Raw genomic sequence first — 24632 nt, 5'->3', positions numbered from 1 at the left:
GTCTAACCGTTACATGTATATACAAATTAGATGATGAGAATATTAGAAAATGGAGGAATTCTTGAGAAAGAGAAAGGAAAGCGAAAAATAAGGATAATTTGAGAATTAGAATCCCTCATCCCATCCGGAGAACTCGTCTGGTGGAACATCGTTGTCTGGTGGGTAGTTGTCAAAGTTAGTCACGTCCGCTGGATTGTTCACCTGGAAGAATTTTGAAATTTTTATGTTTTCTAGGTCATTTCAACATGCTGGCCTAACTTTTGCAAGCCTAATTTTTCAGGCCACCAACTTTTTTAGCCTTGAATTGATCTGATATTCAACCGATCTGGTTTCTAGGCCATTTTTGCATGGTGGCCTAACTTTTGAGATTTGAGTTTTCTAGGCCACTAACTTTTATGGGCTAGAAATCGCCTGATATTCAGTTGGTGTATTTTTTAGGCCATTAACATGATGGCCTAACTTTCTCAGGATGATTTTTCTAGACCACCAACTTTTTAGACCTTAAAATAGTCTTCTATTCAAGTGGTGTGTTTTCTAGGGTGCTTCAATATGGTGGCCTAACTTTGGCAAGCTGAGTTTTCTAAGCCACCAGGTAAACATGACCTAGAAAACACACCAGATGAATATTACATTATTTTCAGGCCAAAAAAGTTGGTGGACTGGAAAATTCATATTGGGAAAGTTCGGCCACCATCATAGATGACATAGAAATGCTATACCCCTGATGTGCTTTCCAGCCCATCTTTCCATAGTGACCTAGAAAACTCAAATTGCAAAAGTTAGGCCACCATGTTGAAATGGCCTAAAAACACTTCAGGCCAATTTTAGGCCGAAAAAGTTGGTGGCCTAGAAAAATCATTTTCAGAACACAAACAAACCTTTGGCAGAATTGGTGGCTTCAACGTCTTCGTTCTCAATCCCTCCCAATCGAATCCCATGAACCACCGATGCTTCCGAATGTCGTTCACACCACCGGATCCCGATCCCAATCGCTCTCCCGGATTGTCTCTACACAACTTCTTCACCAACGCCGTCGCCGTCTTTCCAATTCGTCGATTCGGAATCTCTAACGCGTCGACTCCCTTCAGAATCAACGTGTACGTCTTCATAGGATCGCTAGCCTGGAACGGTGGCCGTCCCAACATCAGCTCACAAATGTAGATTCCAAGTGCCCAGTAGTCAGCAGCCTGGTCGTGTCCCTTGTTCAGAATAATTTCCGGTGACACGTATTCTGGCGTTCCACAGAATGTCCACGTCTTCCGTCCCGACGCCAGCTTCTTCGCGAATCCAAAGTCAACCAATTTCAAGTATCCAGAGTTAGCCAAGAGGCAGTTCTCCGGCTTCAAGTCTCTGTACACAATATTCTTCCTGTGCAGATATTCCAAACCTTCCAACACACAAGCCACATAGAAACGGGCGGTATAATCATCAAAGTGTCCGCGGTCACGAAGTGTGGTCCAGAGCTCTCCACCAAGGCAAACTTCAAGAAGCATATAGACAAACTTTTGATCACGGAACGTCTTATAAAGCTTCACAATCCAATCCGTTGATGTCTCCATCATAATATTCCTCTCTGCGAAGATATGCTCCTGCTGGCGGGTATCCACAATATGCTTCTTCTTCAACGCCTTCAGGGCGTAGGTTTTGGACTTATCCCCATTGACACAAACCAACTCGACTCTTCCGAATCCTCCAACTCCCAGTGTCGCCAGTCGCTTCACATTTTTCAGCGTTACATTCGCGAATTCCTCTCTAAAATCGTCGACAATCTTCACAGGACTTGGCGGCTCTCGGACCAGCGTCGCCACACGTTCCTTGTCTCCATAGTCTTTCCGGAGGGTATCTAGATCGCCGATGAGCTTGGTGAACGATTCACGATCTAGGGTAAGGACCTCGACGCCTGGCGCCTGAGCAATGATGTTGGCCGTTCGAACTTCGTCTCCAAGAAGGGCACGCTCTCCGAAGAAGTCTCCCTGGAAAATTATAGATTAATTGTTTTTTTTAAAGAGCCTCTAGGGGTCTCTAGGGCTATCTAGAAGTATCCAGAATCCTCCAGAAGCTTCCAGGAACGTCTAGGATCCTCCAGAGTTCTAGAATCCTCCAGAAGTCTCATGAAACCTCCAGAAGTCTCCAGAAGTCTAAAAAAGAATCCAAGACCCTCCAGAAGCCTCCAGAATCGGCTAGAATTCTCCAGAATCCTTCAGAAGTCTCCAGGGTGCTCGCTCCAGGATTCTCCAGAATCCTCCAAGACCATCCAGGATTTTCCAGGATCCTCCAGAGCTCTCCAGGATTGCTCAGAATCATTTACGATTTTCAAATATTTAAATGTACCTGATTCAAAATTCTAATCTCCCGCGCTTCCTTCTCTCCTTCGATCTGTTGCGTCACTTTGACTTGCCCAGAATTGATCACAAAGAAGGCGTCACCCTGTAACTTGCTCATGAATTATAACTATTCTTTTTTGAATATGCAGTACTAATCAATAAGATACAGTAACCTATTGATTTTCGGTCCTTTTTCATTTTGTGGACGCGCTCAGACGGAGGTGACTGTCGCGAGCGCCACTTATCACCTCCGGCTGAACGCGCCCTCAAAACAGATAGGACTGTAACTCGCTTCAAAATTGAGCTAGAGACCTTTTTTTTATTAGAAAACTTTCGAAACTTGACAGCCAAGCTCCAGGATCCTGAAAATGACCGAAAATCCACCGGTACTGTAGTCTTCTTTGCTAATTATCCCTAATTAAGTTTCCCGAGCTAATTACCTTCTCCCCTTGTCTCAGGATATAGTGCCCACCATCGTAGTAGTCCTGGTCCATGACATCGGCGATTTTTGAGATACGATCCTCGGTGAGGTTGGCGAAGATTGAGACCTGCAAAATTATCAGTAAGGAGTGATAAGAACCATATTTTGATTACCACATAAACTTGCTTCATTTTTTCAACTTTTTGAATAGTTAATTAGGCCTAATTAGAGCCAATTAGAGGTCTCAATCAGAGACTTTTCAAAAAATAGAGACTTCACAAAATCCACGACATCATTTTTAGCGATGAAACGATGAGCCATCGGGTGGTGGGGAACAACCCAAAATGACTCAAAAAGTGACGAGACGAAATATTGCTCCACCTCTAGAGGATTACTGTAATTGAGCCTACAGACGATGCGGCGGCGCTTCGTTCGTTAGCTTTCGGGATTATTTTCTCGCTTTATTTCTTTGTGCTGCTGGGAGAAGAGCACAACGAATGAGCAGCACAAATTAATCATGATCTTCGATAAATGCGGAGAAAAAGAATTGAGGAAGAAAAGAGAAAAAGAGCAGGAAATGGTCAGGTTTTGACCAATTTCGGAGAGCGACAAAAATCAGCCTATTGTGTTGGACAAGTTCCGGAGAGCCTTCTGATCGAGCAATAAATCGATTCTGGTTTTTTTTTGAGAGCGTGGAGAACATTATTTTGAGGATTCACGAATCCTAGGGACCTTTTATGATCGTCAAGGATCTTCCAAAATCCTTCAGGAGCCTCCAGAATCTTCTAGAACCTTCCAGGGTTTTCCCGGATTCTCTAGGACCGTCCTACAGTAGGATACCTACTTTGAATCAAAGTATCCAAATTTTTAGGTTTATTAAGAATCTTCTATGATTCTCCAGGAGCCTCCAGATATTTTTAGGATCCTCTACAATCCTCTGTGATCGTCTATGATCCTCTAGGATTGTTCAGGATCCTTTAGAGGCTTCCAGGATCGTTCAGAATTCTTCAGACCCCTCTGGGAGACTCTAGGAGCCTCTAGGAGCCTCTAGAAGCGTCTAGGATCCTCCCTCTAAGATCCTCTAGAATCCTCTAGGATCCTCCAGGATTCTCCAGAACTCTCCCGGTTGTTCCAAGATCGTCTAGGATGCTCTAAGATTCCCCATGATTCTCTAGGATTCTCCAGAATCTCCTAGTACTTCAGATTTCTCCAGGTTCCTCCAAGATTCTCCAGAATTTACTAGGATTCTCCAGAAGCCTCCAGGGCTCTCCAAGATTCTCCAGGACCCTCCAGGATGCTTCAGGACCCTTTAGGATCCTCCAGGATTTCTCAGGATTCTTCAGGATCCTATCCTACAGTAGGCTTCCTATACATCGATTCAAAGAACTCTCAAAAACTAGGTCATTTCGACCAGTTACGTGACTTTAGACCTAGTCAATTTTCTTCCGTTCGTCACTTTTTCCAAAAAGAATCAAAAAATCAACACAGTCCCGTTCCCTCTTCTTTTTCATCTCAATTCGTCACCCAAATTCACGTGAATTTCATTTCCAACCTATGGAAGAAATGGTTCTCTTTTTTCTGCTATCGTTTCGCTGCGCCGCAGAAAATCAACACAAATTATAGAGATTAGCAGCAACAAACGAAGCGTTTTTGATCTTTTCTCGCGCCGCTGAAAGTTCCTTTTTGATTAGCAATTGATATGACGTAAATGGTTGAGCTCCATTATCTCGGTTACTGTAAAAGATATGAAAAATTAGTCTACTGATAAAATGTTGCTGATAATATGATAAACATTTTATCAGTTGAAAACTTTTTATTATCTTTAACAGGAACCGAGATAAATTGGCTCAAAGGTAGAGGGTCCTTTCTTTTATAGATTTTACAGTAGTCTCCTGTTTTTCAAAACTTTAAAAAATTCCTCAAAAGTCACCTTTGAAAGGAAATTGATAATCTGCGAGTGTCTTTCCATCCCCAATCGTTGAGTGATCATTTGGAATACCGATCGATCGAGAACCCATAATTGGACGTCGGTGAGAGCTTGAACGGAAGCGGTTCTGGAATAAAACTGGGTTAGATTAGAGGGAAAAGAAACTAAAAATCAAAAAATCTGGAAATGTGCAATGATAAAAGTTTATTAAAATTCGAAATTCCAAATTTTCAGAGTAATTTTCAGAGGAAATTTGAAGCTGAAAATTGGAAAACCATCAAATTGGGGCAATTTTTACGCACATTTTCAGAGCTAATTTTTAAACTGGTAACTTTGAGCTCAATTATCTGGATTCCTGCGAATGTTTTTTTTCAACAATTTGTCAACTGATAAAATAGAGGTGATAATATGATAAACAATTTATCAGTTCACAGAATTTTGGTATCGTTTACAGGAAACGAGATAACCGAGCTCGAAGTTTAAAGTTCAAAAAATGTGAAAAAAGCTATTTTTCACATTTTTCGAACATCAAACTTTGAGCTCAATTATCTTGCTTCCTATAAGAGATAGTAGGATTTTGGCAATTGATAAAATATTTGTGATAGTATGATAAGCAATTTATCAGTTGAAAAATTTCGATAACTTTTAAAGGAATTGAGATAATTGAGCTCAAAGGCCTTCAAACTTTTTTTCCCACTAACTTTTTGTGACTTTTCTTAAAATACGAGGATCCACCACCCCTATGATGATGGTGTGTCTTCTCGACCCCCGGCTGTTTTTTCCTTATAATATGATGATGTTTCGTGGGATCATAATGAATCTCCTCCACAAAATATTCGTGCTCATGAACATTGCGTCGATGCGATTTCAGCGCAACTTTCTGTGCCATTTCATCGAATTCGTAGGATGTGGACGGCTCGTGACCCCAAATGAGCCGGCGGAGCTTTTCGATAAACTTCGGGTAGTGCGGTGAGATTTGACATGTTGCCGTGGAGCAAGTGAGCATGAGAGGATACTGTAGGGTGAAAAATAGCAAGTAATAGAGAGTCCTTTAAGTGAAAAGGCGCAAAAAAATGGTAGAATGAAAAGAGGAGAAGCTAAGAGGAGGTGGAGGACTGGAGGAATGACAAAATTTCAAAAATGCGGGGGTCTGTCTCAAAAACAACCAAATTACTGCAAGCGAACTGACTGCAAAGGAAAGCGAGAGCGTGTGTAATATGTGGAGACGCAGACACTTTTCATTAATTGGGAGAATGGGGAAGAAGAACAAGATGGAATTTATTGGGAAAAAGAATTTATAGAAAATTGATATCGCTTTTATTTTTTTTTCCGGGTTGGGGGGGGGGGGTGGTTAGTCATAGCTGCTAGACAAGAGAGACTATAGATCTGGGGGGTACTGTAGGTCTTCGGATTCAAAACTTTTATTGTCTATTCAAAATAATCGCGCGAGTGAACGAGTGAAAATGTCTGCGTCTCTACAGCGCCTCTACAAGTTTTGATACTCTCTACACGTTTTTTTACTCGTTCATCCGCGCGATTATTTTGAATAGACAATAGTGACATTGAATTTGGCTGGAAATCTAGGTCTCATAGGATAGGATCTCATAAGACTCATAGGGTCTAGAGCTCTAGGGGGTACTGTACGCATGAGAGATATCAAGACTTTGTCAACTGATGAAATATTCATCACATCATCAGTTATATTTTATCAGTTGACAAAATTCAGATGGGAATCGAGATAATTGAGCTCAAACTTGATCAAACAAAATACAATATTTTCTATAACATAAGCCTATCCAAACTGTCAACTTTGAGCTCAATTATATCGGTTCCTTTGAGAGATATCGAAAATTCGCCGACTGATAAAATATTTATCATATTATCAGTAATATTTTATCCGTTGACAAGTTTTTTATATCTTTCATAGGAATCGAGATAATTGAGCTCAATGTTGATGGTCTGGGTGGGAGCGTCTATTAAAGAAAATACGGTATCTAACCAAAACCTTTTTTTGATTCTGAATCTTAAGTTTGAATTTCTGAACCGAATTTTTCTCAGCTTCCTGGACCATCTCAACTTTCTTCTAAAAATTGAAAAGAACGTCTTCAAAAAGCCACGTAGCTCCTCCATTTCTGGAACCGGAATGTGGGCGGGTTCATCACGAGAGCTCCAGGAAACCGAGGGAAAACTGACACCGACTTTAATTGAATTTCAACTAAAGACTGACTGGGGTGGAAATGGAAACTAGGAAAATAGAGAAAAACATAAACAAAAGAAGAAGAAGAAGAGATAGTTTCAAAGTTCTAGAATAGAGGTGCAGGGAGATCAAGGGGATAATTGACTTAATTGGGGGTAATTGAGATAAAAAATGATGGGAGGTTCCAGGAATTCTAGAATGAGTTATAAGAATCGAGAAGCTCTAAAAACGTCTATACGATGATAAATTCTCAAAAATACGCCTTCAAAATCTCAGTCGTTCCAGATTATCCTCTAGAAAATCCTACGAAAATTCTCTAAAATTCTAAAATACTTTAATCAAAAAGAGTAGGAAACTAGTCATCTAAAAGTCTCGAAACGACCGTCAGGTAGCTGGGCAAGAAGAATATGAGAATGAGAAAAAACCCAAACAAAGGACGAACTTTTTGGGTTTCGAGAAATTCGTAAATTCTATAGCGAGAGAGAGTATGGAAAACCAAGAGACAGCAGAGAAATTCAGATGGCATTGACACTGAAAAAACGTAGTAGAAGAAGAGATGGTGAACCAAGATAACCGGAAGAAACGAGAGAAAGACTGTATTGGCAATAGGCATTCTCAACTTTTCTATTTCTGATATTTATAAATAGGTCATATAGATGAGAGTAATTATGCAAACATACAGTTTGCTCAAACAGTTTTGCTCTCTCGGGGAGCAGCAAAAAACCGGTTTCTGGGTATTTCTGGGTGCATTGGTTTTTGACGTTCAAAAAGTTTGATTAGGAAAAACTGGGTGGTCTAGAGAAGTTTGGAATTTAGGAAAGAGCCCAAAGTTGCTCCGGAGCACTATTTTTAGCCTTGAAATTCCATAGATACCGTATTTCCTCGAATAGCAGACCAGAAAGTTCGAGAAATCGATTGGAAATTGATCAGAATGTTATAGGCCCAATCACCAAGGTTTGTGTTAGATGCCGTATTCCCTGTAACAGGATTTTTGAGAATTTCGAAGAGCTTGGACCCTACAAGCTTGGGTTCATTTAAAGCTACTGAAATTATTCTGATAGCAGCCCACTCAACTCGTCCACTTTGAGCTCAATTATCTCAGTTCCTGTAAAGGATATCAAAAACCTGTCAACTGATAAAATGTTCTTCATGATATCACCTATATTTTATCAGTTGATACATTTTTGATATCATTAACAGGAGACGAGATAACTGAGCTGCAAAATGGTGGTTTACGTAGGCTTCTATTAGAGGAAATACGGTAGCTGCAAATGAATCCAAGCTTTGTAAGGTTCAAGCACTTTCAAATTCTCAAAAATCCTATTCTCGGGAATACGGTATCTAGCCTGAAAAGCCTAAAAGATCAATAAGATCAAACTGTAAAAAGAATGAAACACAGTGATGCTCCGATAAGACCAAAAAAGTGATTGAAATCTCACTAGATCAATATACCGTAAAACGTATAATAGAAGAGCACCCAAACCGCCAACTTTGAGCTCAATTATCTCGGTTCCAGTAACACATATCAAAAAGTTGTCAACTGATAAATTGTTTATCATAATATCACTAACATTTTATCAGTTAATAAAATGTTGATATCTCCTACAGTAACCGAGATAAACTGGCACAAAGTTGACAGGAACCTTTCCAGGTAAAACAAGAATCAAAACACGAATAGAAACATCATCATCAGAATCAACACGCACTATCACCGTCGTCGTCTTCTTCTTCACATGACCACAATCAGTCGGCGCCCTTGAAACCCTTAAAAAGTGACCAGTGAAGCAAAAGAAACTGCAGCAGCCCCCTAAACCGTTAAATGAGGACAAAAAGTGATAAAATGTGTTTGGAGAGGAACGCAAAAGAAGTCTCTTTTCTTTGTTGTAGAAACCTCAAAAAGAGGTAAAATTCTAGATTGATGGCCAGGATGAAAGAAGTGAGAAGTATACAAAAAAAGAAACAGAAGCAAACATCGAACGGTCATCATCAGAAACAGAAGCAGGTTCTTATTGGGCAACGAAAAATGATACAAAATCGGTGACGACTGATTTTGATAGAAATGATTTTGACACAAATTTTTAGAGATCTAACACAGCTAGTAGACAGAACACGGACGATTTATGGGGAGGAGAGGGGGGGTGTGCTTGTTAATTGCCATCATGTGTTTTTTTGTGAAATTTGTGTGTGACGTAAGGAAATGGGGAAAAATACGCCTATTAATTTTAATGGGGTCCAGAGCTAGCAGAGCAAAAGATGCAGGGCCATAAGCTAGCTAACTAGATTACAAGCTAACTAGCTAAATTAGCTAGCTAACGAGCTAACGAGCTAACCTGATAACATGCTAACTAGCTACTTAACAAGCTGAATAGCTAAATAACTAGATAGCTAACTAGCTAGTTAACTAGATAGATAGATAGATAACCAGCTAGGTGTCTAGATAACTGAGCTAGATATCTAACTAACTAGTTAACTACCTAACAGGCTAGATAGCTAACTAACGATGCTCCACGAACTGGAAAATCTAAATCACTTGGATAAGTTTAAGTACTGGAGCAACTATAAGTTCTCTCTGTTTCTCCAGACAAACTATCATAAGTCAATAACATGAAGGTCACTGGTACTGAGAGATATTGGCATTTGGACGAAGCATTTGGTTCGGATGATGCGCTCGAAATAGATTTCCAATAACATAGAAACTTATGTAATGCTGCAGAGAGAAGGATCTGCAGGTCCTAGACTCTAGGTAGAGAACTGAATGGATGAAATTAGAAATTCTGGAAACATCAAAAGCAAAGAAGGGGTTCAAAAAAGGAGAGCTTCTTTGTACTGAGATGAACTAGGTTAAGCTACGGTACTTCCTTTAATAGGAACGCTCTAAAACCGTCACATTTGAGCTCAATCATCTCGATTCCGGGTAAAGATATGAAAAAATTGCCAACGGATAAATTGTTTATCTTAATATCAGTAACAGTTTATCAGTAGACAACATTATGATATCTTGCCTAAGAATTGAGATAATTAAGCTCAAAGATGACACTTTGGGTGGGCTTCTATCTACTAGAGGGGCTCAAGCTCTCCAAAATTCTCAAAAATCGGTGCTAAAAATAAACATTCAAAGTGAAAGTGTAGAAAACTAGGTGTGTTTGATATCTTATCAAATCTTTCGGAGGAGGAGAAAGTGATAGATTGAAGAGGTGATATCAAATAAATCACCTCTTCTTCTATACCATCTGATCATCATCACCATACACCCACATTTTTCTCTCGAAACTGTTTCTTTTTCAATTAAATTTCTTATTTTTTGATTTCAATTGAAGATAGATGGGAGAAAAGTGTCTTCAAGAGACACCGATATGTCTATAATTTGATCAATTTCATTTTGACTGTTTCTGGTTACCGTGCTAGGAGTCAAGACAAACTTCCTCATAGCCAGACTATCATAGTCTACAAGTAATTTTTGTTTTTAGATTTATAAGAAAAGTCACAAAAAGTTAGCGGAAAATCTGAAAATATTCTGAAAATCCTTCAAGAAAACTAACCTTGTACAATTATAGAGGATGGCCAACTCTCCCATCACGGTTCCAGCACGCATCTTGCCCAGAGTGGCTCCCTCGCGAGACACTTGTAGCTCTCCCTCTGAAAATTGATTTTTTAGGTTTTCAAATGTTTTGAAGCGAATTTGAAATATTTCTAGCTAAAAATGTTGTTTTTATAAGCTATAAATTTAGCTATATATTTCAATTAGCTGCTAAATTCGACCCTTTTTAGTCAAAAGAAGAAAAAACTGACCGAGCTTCGGGATAATTTTGACATCTTTGGTACAGTATTCTCTCTAATAGAAGCCTACGTAAACCATCATTTTGCAGCTCAGTTATCTCGTCTCCTGTTAATGATATCAAACATGTATCAACTGATAAAATATAGGTAATATCATGAAGAACATTTTATCAATTAACAGGTTTTTGATATCCTTTACAGGAACTGAGATAATTGAGCTCAAAGTGGACGTGTTGAGTGGGCTTCTATTAGAGGAAATACAGTAAACTTTGAGCTCAATTATCTCGATTCCCGTAAGAGATATCAACATTCTGTCAACTGATAAAATGTTCCTGATATCAAAATAAGCAATTTATCAGTTGACAAAATTTTTATATCTTTCACAGGAATCGAGGGGGGGGGGGCTTCCATTAGCAGTTTTGGACTATTTTTGGCATATTTTTAAATGCTAGATTCTGTAGTTTCTGTAGTGTTTTTAGTTTTGGTTCGAAATTTTACGAAAAACGCGCTTCGAAAATCGCTTAAAATCGCTCGAAAAATAGCTCGAAAATCGCTCGAAAAATAGCTCGAAAATCGCTCAAAAATCCAAACCGCTTACCAGCAACAACGAAAAGACGATCCCCCGGCTCTCCCTCTTGAATCACCCATTGCCCGGCGCGAGCACGCATCTCGTACATGCAATTGACGAGCTCAATGATCTGCTCCTTAGCCAATTGCTTCAAGAAGTCGTTCTTCTGGACGGCATCGCGTATCATCTGCTTGGCGCTGAAATTTTCAGAGGGTTTTGTCAGTTTCAGGTACAAAAGAAAACTTACGCAACAGTTTTATTGTAGTGTTGCAGTGTGGCTGGCTTATTCTCAAAATTCGTCGGCTCCGCGGACACGGCGATCTTCTTGGCACGCTGTTGAGTACCGTCGGCTGGGAACACGGCCTTCTGCTGCAGATCATTGCCAAGTTGATCGGTGCGTGGCGATGGTGATGGCGGTTGTCCGGGACTAGCTGCCGACTGGGCTTTCTGCTCGAGAACGGAGCGAAGCTTGTCGCATTCTCTCTGAAAAACGACATTTTGTCCAAACCATGAATTTTTAGATACCGTCACTTTGAGCTCAATTATCTCGATTCCTGTCAAAGATACAAAAAATTTGTCAACTGATAAATTGTTCATCGTAACATCAGTGACATTTTATCAGTTGAAATATGTCTGATATCTTTTACAGTAACCGAGATATATAGGCTCAAAGTTAGAGGACCCTTCCTACCTGAAGTGTGGTGACCTCTCCTTCTAACTCCGAAATCCGTTTGATGTGTCCCTCGACGATGGATTGCTGCTGTCGAAGCTGCGCATCTTTCCTTGATATCGCCTCCTCGAGTTGTGGAATCAGCTTCTGGAGCTCGTGAGCTTCGAACGTTCGCGAGCCGACTTGCACCTGGAAATTCGTAATATGAGATTGGGGGAATCGGGTCCTTTTATCCGGGAAATGATTTCCTGGTAATCGGAAATTGGCTTGGCTGGCTCTCTTTTCCACTCAAAGTACACCAATATGTGAACCTTTAAAGGCAATAAAACCCCCATAGGGAATCCCATTTCGTCGTCCTTTCTTATCACATTTCGTTCTTTTCGATTTTTATTAACTACAGTTTCTTTTTCTTCTTCTTCTTCTTCAAAGAAACATCATCAAACATTCTGTTCTCCGATCTAAGACAGTTCGAAAAGTGACTCCTCTTTTTGTGTCAATTTCAAGGAGAGTGTGTGTATTGATAAGAAATATAGAAAGGCAACGGGACATACTTTTTCGTTCCCAACGACCCCGATCAAAAACCAGAAAGTTATTCTTTTCGAGACGGGAGAAGAGAAGTTTCGCCAACTTTTTGATTTGATTGAGCGGCGGAAGAGAACAAAGAAGAAGGAGAAGAAGAAGAGACTGAACATTCGTCATAAGATCGGTCTTCTAGAGTTTTGAAGCTTTCAATCAGATGGAAAGTTGAGCAAGATCGACAGGACCATAAAGTCAGAAACAGTTCAAAATAAGCTCCAGAAACTAGGCATGGAGAGCTAGCTATTCAGATCTGACCAACAGCTAGCTATTCAGATCTGACCAACAGCTACTAAGATATGATCAAGCTAGCTACTAAGGTCTAGCCGAGCTAGCTTCTAAGATCTGACCAAGTTAGCGATTATTTCTGATGATCCCGAAAAGCCACCTGTTCAGAAATCGGATGGTTCAGATTATTGGAAGCAGCTCAAAATTCCGGAATTGGAAAATCTTTTGAATTCTGTCCCTTGAGCTCCCGAGCTTCATTTAGAAATTCACTTTTTCATTGCTCTGCAATTCCACAAAAAGCGGAACAACTCGACCCATCTCATCAAAAACATGTTGTTTTGTCAGACCCAGTCGAAAATTCGTTCCTTTTGATGTTTTTTTTCTCTTCCCAGGGACCCCCTAATTCGTTTTGTTTTCTATTCCTTCTCAACGCCACGTCACACACACACAAGGAGAACTCACCAGAAACGCGTTACCATCATTCGACGAGAACGAGTCAAGATGGTGTCGACTGGATCCGTACATACCCAGACGAGAACGAGCTCTGAGCGAACTATTCAGAATATACAGTTTTAGCGGAAAAGTGAAGAAAAATGTGTTAGTCTGTGTGTCTATGTGACCAAAGAGAGTGTGTGTTGCAACGCACAGGAAAACTGACTCCGCCCACTTCTCGCCCTTCTTCTTCTTCTTTTTTTTTCTCAACAGTTAATTGATGGAGAAGAAGAAGAAGAAGAAGGGAAAAGAGGACTTTTTGAGTTGTGCTTGCTATATATTCTCTTGTAGGGAAAGGCGGAAAAAAGAAGAGAGCAAAAAACGTGGCGCATACACAAACAGAAAGAGCTTCAATGGTCCGCTGGCTTTCTGCAAAAATTGTGTGCTCCTTTCTCGCTGTCTGCGCTTCGCTGCTCTCTCTGTCTCTCTCTCATCTGTGCCGCAGAATCGCGCCTCATCACTCACACAAACATTTGTGTTGTGCCGAGAGAGAGATAAATGGATTGGAGAGACGCAGAGAAGCAGTCTCTGTTTTTTTCTTTCGGATGTACTGTGTGGAGAGACAGACAAATCACGCGGGTTTTTTGCCATCATATAGAGGATGGCGGTCAGTGAAGAAGTGTCTTGGAAAGTAACATTGTTTTCAATGTTCTTCTTTTTTGAATAGTCTGGGGTCTAGGCAGACTCGAGGAGCCAAAAGATCAAGGAATTCTCTCCCCATTCTTGAAGTCTATAGGCTAGCTCATAAGAAGAATAGCTCCAGAAGTCGGAGACCTAGATCCTTCCAAATCAGACAAGATCAGTTTTTCAACCTTTCCCGACGAACTGATTACAAGAATCACGTGAATTCTGTCTTCCATCACATGTCACACATCACCGAATTGAGTGTAGTTTGTTGAGTTTTTCGTGTGTGGGGTGCACCGAAATAGATAGCGAGAAGGAAGCTTAATTTCTTCTTTTTTTTCTTTTTGATGAGGACAATTTGATAGTATCTCGACCCAATATTCTTAGGTCCCTTCTGACTTGATTCTCAGCACAATTGGAATTTCCAAATTGAAGGGAAAATTGAAAAATGAACAGGTGGAAACGGAATAACAAATATTACTGATTAGATTTCCCATCCGTGGAGAGAAGTGGAGCTCCTAGTTTAGGTCCAAGACAAACAAATGCACGTTTTGTGATTTGTTTTCAGAGATCTCTTTTAGGGTAGTCCCCTAGATCATCTGGGGCAGATGGTCTGGATCCTTCTAGGAACCCGAAATCAGGAAGATCTCAACCCTTCTTTCAGGGTGGTTCTTAAATCTAGGACCAAGATTATTAGGATCATTTCAAGAATACGGAACCAGAAAGATCTTCTAGACGACTTTCAAAAAATCAATTTTAAAGCTTTGAACCGTTTGGGATCCACTGGATCTGATCTAGTGGAAGATCGAGAACCCTAATAAGAAATTTTATCAGGAAATTCAAAATTCTTCAAATCCAGTCTTTAGAGCCTGATCCTGATTTTCCGGAGTTCCATCAATGGTTTCTGAGGTTCAGGTCTTCTTAGGTGAACCCGTAAGATCCTCAGAATCTTGGGAACATCGATTTCGATGTTTGGAACCATTTGGGATCTACTGGACCCGATCCAGCTGACGACAGGGAGCAACAATCAGAGCTTCTAGAGCTCCTTGTCTCCCGCCAGCGATTTTCAGAAATTCCGTAGGTGATTTCTGAGGAGTTCAGGTTGTCAGACTGTGTCCTGTGATTTCATATCCTTAACAGGCAAACTTCAATGCGTGGTTCTCATTTCCAGTTTCCAGATAGTGAAGACATGGCTTTCTAAACTATATAGGCATGTTAGGCATTCATACTTTGCTAGCCAGTTCCCTTATTTCCAGCTTCAAGATCGTGATGACTTGGCTTTCTAAGCTTTTTAGGCTTTTTAGGCTTTCAGGCTCTGCTATGTAATTCAAAGAACCATTGAACACTCCATGACAAGAAAAAAGAGGTTCTCCATATAAATTTCAACCAATTTTCTCAATTTCTCGATGTTTGACCCCTCTATTGTCTTCTTCTTCCTCTTCTCCTCTTTATTCCTCTTGTCGCAGTCCATTGCTCATTCCTTCATTTTTTTTGCACACAAAATCAACCTCTCCCTAGGGCTAAACGAGAGCCGTCGTCGTGCTCTCGGGAAGAAGCTTCTTCTTTTTTCGCGCTGTCACTCCATCCATTTTTTGTTAAAAAAGAGGAGGTTGATCAAGTATGTAAATATTACAGATCTCCTGAGTGTGACTACTCTAACGCTAATTAGGCAGAAAGAAGAATCTCGGACATTTTAGCAAGGAAGGTCTCCGAGGCTTTTTTACTGCCAGGGGGAGAGGGGTTGACTGAAAACAACAATATTCCTAGCTAAACCTATTTTATGGAAGGGATTGGATTTCAAAATGAGAAGAAATCTGGATAATTTACGATGGGCTTGAGGAAACCTAATGAGCAAGGGACGCTGTTTGGTCCAGGAGGGGAAGGTTTATATTGAACTGAAGCCATTCCAGGGGTCGAAAGATGAAGGAGAATCCAAATTTAAACTTGGCATTTACCGTAAACCTGTAATAAAAGGGCTCCCAAACCGTAAACTTTGAGCTCAATCATCTAGATTCCTGTCGAAGATATCAAAAAGTTGTCAACTGATAAAATTTTATCATAATATCGCAAACATTTTATCAGTTGACAAATTTTTGATATTTTGCACGGGAACTGAGATAATTTTGATCAAAGTTTGGGGGTCCTTCTATTACAGGTTTTACGGTGATCCAAAAGTTTGGGAATCAGCGAGCCTGGAGTGCATGATTCCACGAATCTGGGAGCTCAAGTAAGCTACCAAAGCCTTCAGAATATCCCAGAATCCTCCAGAATGATTTTAAAGCATTCAGAATTCCTTTATTTAGCCTAAATCTAGACGATTCCAAAATCTGGAAAATTCAAAAATCCGCCAAAAAGCAGAAATTCATGTAAAGCCTCTACTATTGCCCACAATAATCTGCCGACAATAAATCAAAGGTCTTTAGACCGTTCAAGACAAATCAATGTCAAAAAAGAAACTGTCCCCGTTGTAACAATTTTTTGGTTTATCAATTTTATTTAGAAACGTCTTTTGAGACAGTTTTTTGTTGAAAATTTAGATATTTAGAGAACATCAAGAAGTATCCAAACTGCAGAAATCTATAGTAGAGGCGTGAAATCCAAATTCCAAATTTACCGTATTCCCTTTGAAAGAAGCCTACCCATAGCCTCAACTTTGAGCCCAATTATCTGGATTTCTATGAGAGATATGGAAAATCTGTCAACTGATAAAATATTTCTGATATTATGGAAAACACTTTATCAGTTGACAAATTTTTTATATCTTTTAAATGAACCGAGATATAACGGCTCAAAGTTGACGATTCGGAGCGGCTTCTATTAGAGCGTTTACAGTACGAAAAATAAATTCAATTTGCAGAACTCTAAAATGAGTTCTTACAATTTAAAGTCCAAATTTATACAAAACTAGGATACTGCAGATTCAGAAAAAGGAAGTTACAGTAACCTTTTCAAAAAGTCTTACCTCAACGATGCGCAATGCCTTGAGCGGATTAAATTTCCAGCACATGTCTCTGGATCTTTTTGAACCAAATACTTTTCTCCTCTTCTTATAGTAAACAAGAATCGGAAAAGAAATATATATAAAAATATATGTATTGAAAAATTGACAAGGAAGAAAAGAAGAAAAATGAATTGGGTAACCAACTACAACTACTTGCAGAAGGAGAAGAAGAAAATGATATGAAAAGAAGACTGTGATGTGAAGAGGTCAAACGACGACTGTAAGTAACATATGGTGGCCTGTGTGACGACTGGGACACAAAAAATGAATTAAGAAGTTTTAATTGACAGGATTCTAGAAGGATTATGCTCAAAATCTGTGCTGGAAAATCTGAAAAGAGTGGAATCTAGGGATCCGGAAGAGCTCAGTCACTAGAATTAAGAAATTAAGAAATCCAAGAATCTTTTAAATCTACCCTATTTTCTCTGACAGAAGCCTACCAGGACCTTCAACTTTGAACTCAATTATCTCGGCTCCTGTGAAAGGTAGCAAAAAATTGTCAACTGATAAAATGTTTATCATGATATCAGCAACATTTTATCAGTTGAAAGAATTTTGATGTATCTGATAAGAACCTAGATAATTGAGATCAGGTTTGACGGCCAGGGTGGGCTTCTATCAGAAGAATTACGGTAAGTAAGAATCTGGGAATCCGAAAATTCAAGTATTCTAAAAATCTGAAAATCCATGAAGAGAAATCTGAAAATCAGGAAACTGAAAGCCTGGACATTCTGGAAATCGAGAATCTAGAAATCAGGAGACTTGAAGTTGGGGGTCCAAGAATTTTTTAAGAATCTCAGGATCTGAAAATCTGAGAATCCAAGATGAGGTATCTAAAAATCATCGAAACCTAAAGATCTCGCTGACCTAGATCCGTTCAGATCCTCAAACCTCCAAGCTCTGCCCACTTTTCTTTTCTGATGTCACCAGGAAATCGCAAAAATTGAAGCAAATTGGAACACAAAAGCTTGGCCAGGAAATCAAGTGAGCCGCTGACAGGTGCCTTTTCAAAAAATGCTCCTTCTTCTTTTCCTGAATTCCTAGGCGAGAAATAAGAAGAAAAGAACACAATTCGGTTTTTCAGAATAACATGAAAACAAGAAGACGTGGGAGGGAGGGGTGCTTCTGAATCTGAATTCCTGAATTTTTGCCATCTGATATGGATGAGAGAAAAAGAAGGCTCTAAAAGGGGGATCGTAAAATCTTGTTTACTGGATGACAACAAGTGAGAAAAAGCCTAGTTTCTGGAAATAGAATTGAAGAGAAAATTTCAAGAAGATTCAAAAAGATTAAGTACCGTATTCCGTATTCCCTCTAATAGAAGCTCTCGATTCCTGTAAGAGATATCAAAATTTTGTCAACAGATATGTCAGTTGACAAAATTTGTATATCTCCCACAGAAAGCTAGATAATTGAGCTCAAAGTTGACGGCTTGGGTGGGCTCCTATTAGAGAAAGTACTGTATAATCTTTTGAACCTTCTAGACCTTCTGAACTGCTAGACCATTCAGAACTTCCAGCCGATCAATCACCAGGTCACCGATCTGATTTTTTTGATTTCTAAAATGAACATTTCCAAATTCCAGACGCTCTTTTAAAGAAACTTTTAAAGAAGAACACATCCACAAGGACATCTAGATAACGAATTCTGCGAAAATTGAAGGAAAAAATGTGTTCAACGAACTCTCTCTCTCTTTTCTTGTTATGACCGTTCAATTTTCCCCAATTTTCTTTTCTTCGAAAAAATAGTGTGGGACCTTGAGAGAGCCCTAGAGAGCCTAAAGCAACAAAAAAACCTATTTGTGTTCATATGAAAAATTGAGGGGGCGGAGCCATTTTTTTGGCTTAATTGCTTTTTTTTTTGAGAAGATCCAACCAGGCATGTGAAAATTAAGAGTAAGTAGAAGACAAAAACAAGGAAATGAGGAAAATTGGGTTGGATTGTGGGGAAAAAACACGGAAGGAAAACACAAATTCAGAAGGTAGAGCTGAATTTTTTTTTTCGGCGAAGGGATTCTGAAAATTAGTCAGCAGACTGGAAATTTTCAGCTGGAAACTTTCAGCTGGAAATGGAAAATCGAAAAAATGGAAAATTCAAATTTTAAAAATGGAAAATTCAAATTTGTCTAGCGTTTTGAAAATCCGCCTAAAATGGACTTTTTTAAAATTAAAAAAAAATAGAATTTTTCGATTTTTCGAATTTCCAAAAATCCCTATTTTCAGCTAATTCGAAAAAGTTGGAATTTCAGAAAATTCGGAAAAATTAAGATTTTTTGGAAATTTTGAAAAATTGAAATTTCTGTGAATTCTGAAAAATTAGAACTTCAGAAAATTCGAAAAAATCGGATTTTTCGGAAAACTGAAAAAATTGAAATTGTTAAAATTCCGAAAAATCGGAATATTCGAAAATTCGGAAAAGCTCCGAATTTTCGGAAAATTCGAAAAAATAGGAATTTCTAAAAATTCGAAAAACTTGGAATTTTTGAAAATCCGGATATAAAATATTTGTTTTTCAATTTAAAAAAATCGAGGTTTTAGAATTTTCGAATCTTCAAAATTTCCAAATTTCTCAAAAAATAAAATTCTCCCAAAACCTTTTATTTTTAATCTTATTTTTTCACAACCACTTTGTCTAGGAAATCAAATTTTCCTAGAAAAATCTAGGCGACGAGAAAAGAAATAAAAATAATCAAAAGATCGAGAATTCAATTTTTCTCCAGCTCAAAACCTAAAAGTCAGGGAAATTTCAGTAAAAAATCAGTAGAAAAGGGGGCGTAATGAAAGTTGGGCACTGTTTTCCATCCACTTTCTCATTTTTTCTTTATTGACACAGAAAATAAAAAGTGACACTATTAAATAAAAAACAAAACACAGAGGTAGGTCAGGTGATTTTCGAAACTTTGGAAGAGAAAGGAGAAAGGGACGGGGCCTAAAATTAAAATTTTGATTTGAATGAGTAAAGAAAATGAGGCATTTTAAGACATTACTTAGCTGAAAAAATTTGAAAAAAACACCGCTTTAGAGCTAAAAACGCGCTAAATAATTAGCAGACCAACGAGACGCAGAGAAAAGTGGTCTGCTAATTATTTTGCATGTTAAAAACATTAGCAGACCCACGAGACGCAGAGAAAAGTGGGTCTGCTAATGCTTTTGGCGTGTTTTTCTCAGCGTCTCGTTGGTTTGCTAATGTTCTCGCGCGCCAAAAACAATAGCAGACCCATTTTTCGAAATAAAAATGGAAGAATAGAGTTCGAAAAACCAAAAAAGAGCCAGAAAAATGGAGCACCTTATCTCTATAATAGCATTTGAACAGCAAAAAAAACATTGAAAACGAGGCGAAACCTAACTGTTATCGGCCTCTTTTAATCTATTCGTTTTTTTGGGGTGGAACAAAAAATCTAGCTCTGCAAATGCGGAAAAAACGGCTGAAAATGAGAGGGAAAATTGAAGAAAATCCTATTAGCAGAGAGAGCGAGAGAGACAGAAAATTGAGACCCTTTTGTGTTCGGTTGATTTCATTATTTTTTGCAAAAAAAAATAAATTGAAAAAAAAGGTTTTTTTGAATTCAAAATCGGCAGTGATGCGAGAAATTGAAAAAAAAACCATAGGAAATTTGGGAATCATAGTACTGTAGTTTTAAAGGCGCTTTCCAAAGTCCAATGCCACGTGGAATCTATTTTTCAGGTAAATCTTTTCATTGAAACCTCAAAAATTCGAAAAAAACTCACATAGACTTTTGGAACCTGCTGATACATCATGGAATACTGCTTCTAGATTTGAGGTCAACAGAAAAAAAAATCCACAAATATTTTTGTGTTGATGATGGCCCCAGGGAGAGAAAGAAAAAAGAAATGAAATGAACATGACACTTTGACATGATGTGATCACCCAGTTGGTGGGGGAGGGACATGAGACAGTTGGCTCAGTAGTTTGCAAGAAGAAGAGGAATTTAATGAGAAAAATATGGGGTATTGATCTCGAAAATCATCCGGAAGGCATTGTAAAAACTCTGATTGGTCTGCTAAATAATTAGCAGACTACTTTTCTTTGCGTCTCGTAGGCCTGCTAATTATTTTGCACGTCAAAAACATTAGCAGACCAATGAGACGCAGAGAAAAGAATATTTAGCAGGCCTAAGAGGCATTGGCCTGCTAATTATTGCGCACACCAAAACATTAGCAGACCACTTTTCTCTGCGTCTCGTTGGTCTGATAATTATTTGGCACACCCAAAACATTAGCAGATCAACGAGACACAGAGAAAAGAGGTCTGCTAATGTTTTAGACGCGCGAAACATTATTTTTCTCTGCGTCTCGTAGGCCTGCTAATGTTTCTGATTTGCATAATAACTAGAAACATTGGTCTGCTAAATAATTAGCAGACCAATCTGACTTTTTTTGTATATTTCTAAGCCGTAAAAAAGCTACAAATACCCAAATGAGCCACACCTTGCCAGTCAAAAATTTCTTCAAAAATGCGTACCTTTGTACTACCAACCTGCTGAGATCCGTTGACCTGATCCGAAGGCTTCCGAAGTTTCGAGAAGAATCCACGAATGCCACCTCCGCCGCCGCCACTTCCGGCACCGCTTCCACCGCCACCAGCGGCACTGTTGCCACTCGACGGACGGCTCGTCGAGCTCATTTTTCGCTTCGTTTTCGGGTGCTTTTTGAGGTTTGGGTGTCTGGTGGAACTGCTGGCTTCTATGGCGGTGGGGTTCCGAAGATTTTGGGTCTGGAAAAAAGAGAATTTGAGTTTTATTGTTTTTTTTGGAGGGAGGAACGATAATTAAAAGAAAATTGGAGAGGTAAATTGAGAAAAAATTTGAAAAAAAGGGAAAAAGTAGAGATAATGGGCTTTTGAGCTGCTCTACTGCTTGAGCTAAAAAAGCTAAAAACAGAAAAAAAAATCAAAAAATTTTTGAAATTTCTAATTTCCGCTTTTCTATAGAATCGCGGCGTCGAATTGTCGAATGTCGTCGGCTCTCAACACATGTTTGAGGTCTGAAAGGAAATTTTATTGTCCAAAAAAAAAGTGGAAAAAGACTCACATGAAAGCCGCTTTTTTCGAGTCGGACCGAGAAGTTCGACGAGCTTCTGCGCGAAAATCTTTACATTCGCCTCACCCGAATTGTATTTTTTGATGATTTCGCGGAAGTGAGGAACTTCTTCTGGCCGGAGACATGATAGAACCTGAAATTGATTTTAAAAATTAGGTGAAATTTAATTAATTTGAATTCGCGCTACTTGTAAGCGAACAGGTACGCAAACACGGTAGGAAAAAATTGCAGATAGGGCGCTACAACTGACGAACAATTGACAAAAATTGATCGAGAGAAACGTTTTTTGCTGATTTCCAAGGATTTCTAAAAGGATATGACATCAGCAAACAAAAAAAGAAGAAACCCGACAAAAAAAGTTTCTTTATGCAAAAAAAGTGATAATCTGTCCAGTGAGGACTAGAGAAGAGGGGTCAGCGGCTGGGGAAAAATGTTGCGTGCGCCGCCCTCAGGCCAAAAAAGGGAGAGACACACTAATCTTGGTTTTTTTTTCTCCGTTTTTGCATTTTTTTTTTCTTTTTCGCTCACACGGAAAATGAGTGAAATGAGAAGAAGAAGAAGAAGAAGGAGCTTCTTGTACGAAGGGGGTGAAAAGACGGAAAAAAAAAAGATGAGATCAATAAATAAATTGAGCTTCAGGAAGCAGAAGACAAAGCGAAATTTCAATGAGCTTTTCATTTATTTTTCTTGAATACGATTTTCACGCCTTCTGGAGCCGAGGCTCTGCGGTGCATGAAAATTAATGAGATAGAGAGCTAAATTTAGACATTTTTAGATTTTTGGACATTTGCATGGAAAATGGGGCGGGATCAAGGTGATTTATAGAGCGCATTTTCTCCGAAATTCGAAATTTTCAAAAATTATTCATAGAGCGAATATGGTGTAGGGTGAAATTTAAAATTGCTTGATTTTGTGCAGAAAATCATGTAGATTCGCATAAAAATAGATAAAAATTCAAAAAAAAAATTTAATTGAGAAAAAACGCTGTAAGCCATTAGGGACGAGCTAGAGTTTTCTAGTCCCCCGCCGCGCGGCTAGCCGGCGAAATTTGAATTTTTCTTGATTTTCAGCTTTTTAAAGGTTTTTTAAAGGGTTTTAATAAAGTTCTTGTTAATTTTTCACCTAGAATATTCCGAAAAAAACTGGAAAAACCTGAAAAAAACTTTTAAAAACCTTGAAAGATAGGTTTTAAAAAGTTTTTTTTTCAAGTTTTTTTCGAAATATGCTAGCTGAAAAATTAACAAAAACCTCGGAAAACCTCTAGAAAACCTGAAAAAAAACACTGAAAACCTGAAAAAAAACACTGAAAACCTGAAAAAAAAACGAAATTTTCGCATGCTGGCCGCGCGGCGGGGGACTAGAAAACTCCAGCTCGTCCCTAATGACTTACAACTTTTTTTCTCAACTAACTTTTTTTTGAATTTGTCTCTATTTTTATGGGAATCTACATGATTTTCTGGACAAAATCAAGCAATTTAAAATTTCACAGTACACCACATGCGCTCTACGGATAATTTCTGAAAATCGAATTTTCCAGAATTCGTAATTCCGGATTCTCCTAAAAACCTAAAAAAGGCGGAATTCTTCCAATTTAAGAAAAGGGAAAATGGGAAAAAGAAGAAAAAGGAAAAAGGTCGAGTGGTGCGCAAAAAAAAAAAAGAAAATGAAATTGGATTCGGTCCGGTGCGCCCCTCCCCTCTCACTCGGTGGCGAAAAAAAAGAAGAACAAACTCTTTTTTTTACCATTCTTCTTCTTCTTCTAGAATTTTTTTTTCGGGATTTGCATAGAAGAATACGTAGAAAAAGAAGTGCTCCAGTCCTTCTCTAATCCCTTTCTTCTTCTTCCTATTAGCACAAAAAAGGGGCGGAGCTTCGCGCTTCTTCATCTGCTCTCATCCCATAGCTTCTTCTTTTTCTTCGAGAAACAAACCATTGCGGAAAAAATAGGAAGAAAACGAGGAGACTAGGCAAATTAGTTGAGAAGAAGAAGGCGAAGAAGGGATAAGGAACGAAAAATTAGAGATAGTGTGGGGAGATGAGAGAGACGCAGAGACAAACTGATTAGTAGTCTACGACGAGAAGGGACGATGAAGAGATTCTCTGAACCAAAATTAAATGTTATCTTTGGTTTAGGAGAAGAAGAAGGAGACGTAGAAATCAATGATTAGGAAAATCTTGGAAGCTGGAAAGTAAGTCAGTAAATGCGCTCTATGGAAATTTTGAGGTTCTTCCAGTTATTGCAGTCCGGATGGAAATTAAGTGGAAATTAAGCTTCAAATCTCACCAATCCAGCTGAAATTCCCGGAGTACACAAAACAAGAATAGAGCTTCATTTTTGTAGTTGACAACTTTTTTGAGAAGTGTCACTAAAAAGAGATATGCACACGGAAAGCCGGCAATTTGTAATAGAAGGGTCTTCTAACTTTGAGCCCATTTATCTCGGGTACTGTGAGCGATATTAAAATCTTGTCAACTATTAAAATGTTACTGATATTATGACGAGTAATTTATCAGTTGACAACTTTTTGATATCTCTCATAGCAACCGAGATAATAGAGCTCAAAGTCAGTGGACCCTTCTTTTTCAGCTATTACGGTATGCACAAAGAAAGTTGCCTAACTTGGACCGCCGAAAATAGAAACTTTAGATTTTCAGAATTCGATTTATGATAAACCTGGGTATTGCACTTTTTTGTCAAACGAAAAATTTTCTGAAAATCCTAGAAAAGTGCTTTTCGGCATACCGCATTTAATGCTAAAATAACGAAT

At 38.8% G+C, this 24632-nt stretch overlaps 2 protein-coding genes across 2 annotated transcripts; both read right to left on the bottom strand.

Moving 5' to 3' along the window:
* Positions 1 to 105: 105 nt before the first annotated feature.
* Cbr-pkg-1 lies at positions 106 to 13213 on the bottom strand (the record flags this gene model as incomplete). Its single annotated transcript, XM_045236030.1, has 10 exons — positions 106 to 201; positions 879 to 1973; positions 2332 to 2427; positions 2765 to 2872; positions 4676 to 4799; positions 10409 to 10505; positions 11245 to 11411; positions 11462 to 11697; positions 11906 to 12073; positions 13151 to 13213. 10 exons carry the CDS (start codon positions 13211 to 13213, stop codon positions 106 to 108), a joined length of 2250 nt encoding a protein of 749 aa, XP_045093756.1.
* An 8536-nt stretch (positions 13214 to 21749) lies between these two features.
* Positions 21750 to 23797, bottom strand: CBG08403 (the record flags this gene model as incomplete). The annotated part of the gene is made up of 3 exons (XM_045236029.1): positions 21750 to 21808; positions 21856 to 21997; positions 23795 to 23797. The coding sequence occupies 3 exons, from the start codon at positions 23795 to 23797 to the stop codon at positions 21750 to 21752; spliced, it is 204 nt and encodes a 67-aa protein (XP_045093757.1).
* Between the last annotated feature and the right edge of the window lie 835 nt (positions 23798 to 24632).

This window comes from Caenorhabditis briggsae (genome assembly GCF_000004555.2).
Source record: "Caenorhabditis briggsae complete genome, chrIV, whole genome shotgun sequence".
In the NCBI taxonomy this organism is placed as follows: Eukaryota; Metazoa; Nematoda; class Chromadorea; order Rhabditida; family Rhabditidae; genus Caenorhabditis; species Caenorhabditis briggsae.
This window is presented reverse-complemented; position numbering and strand designations above follow the sequence as displayed.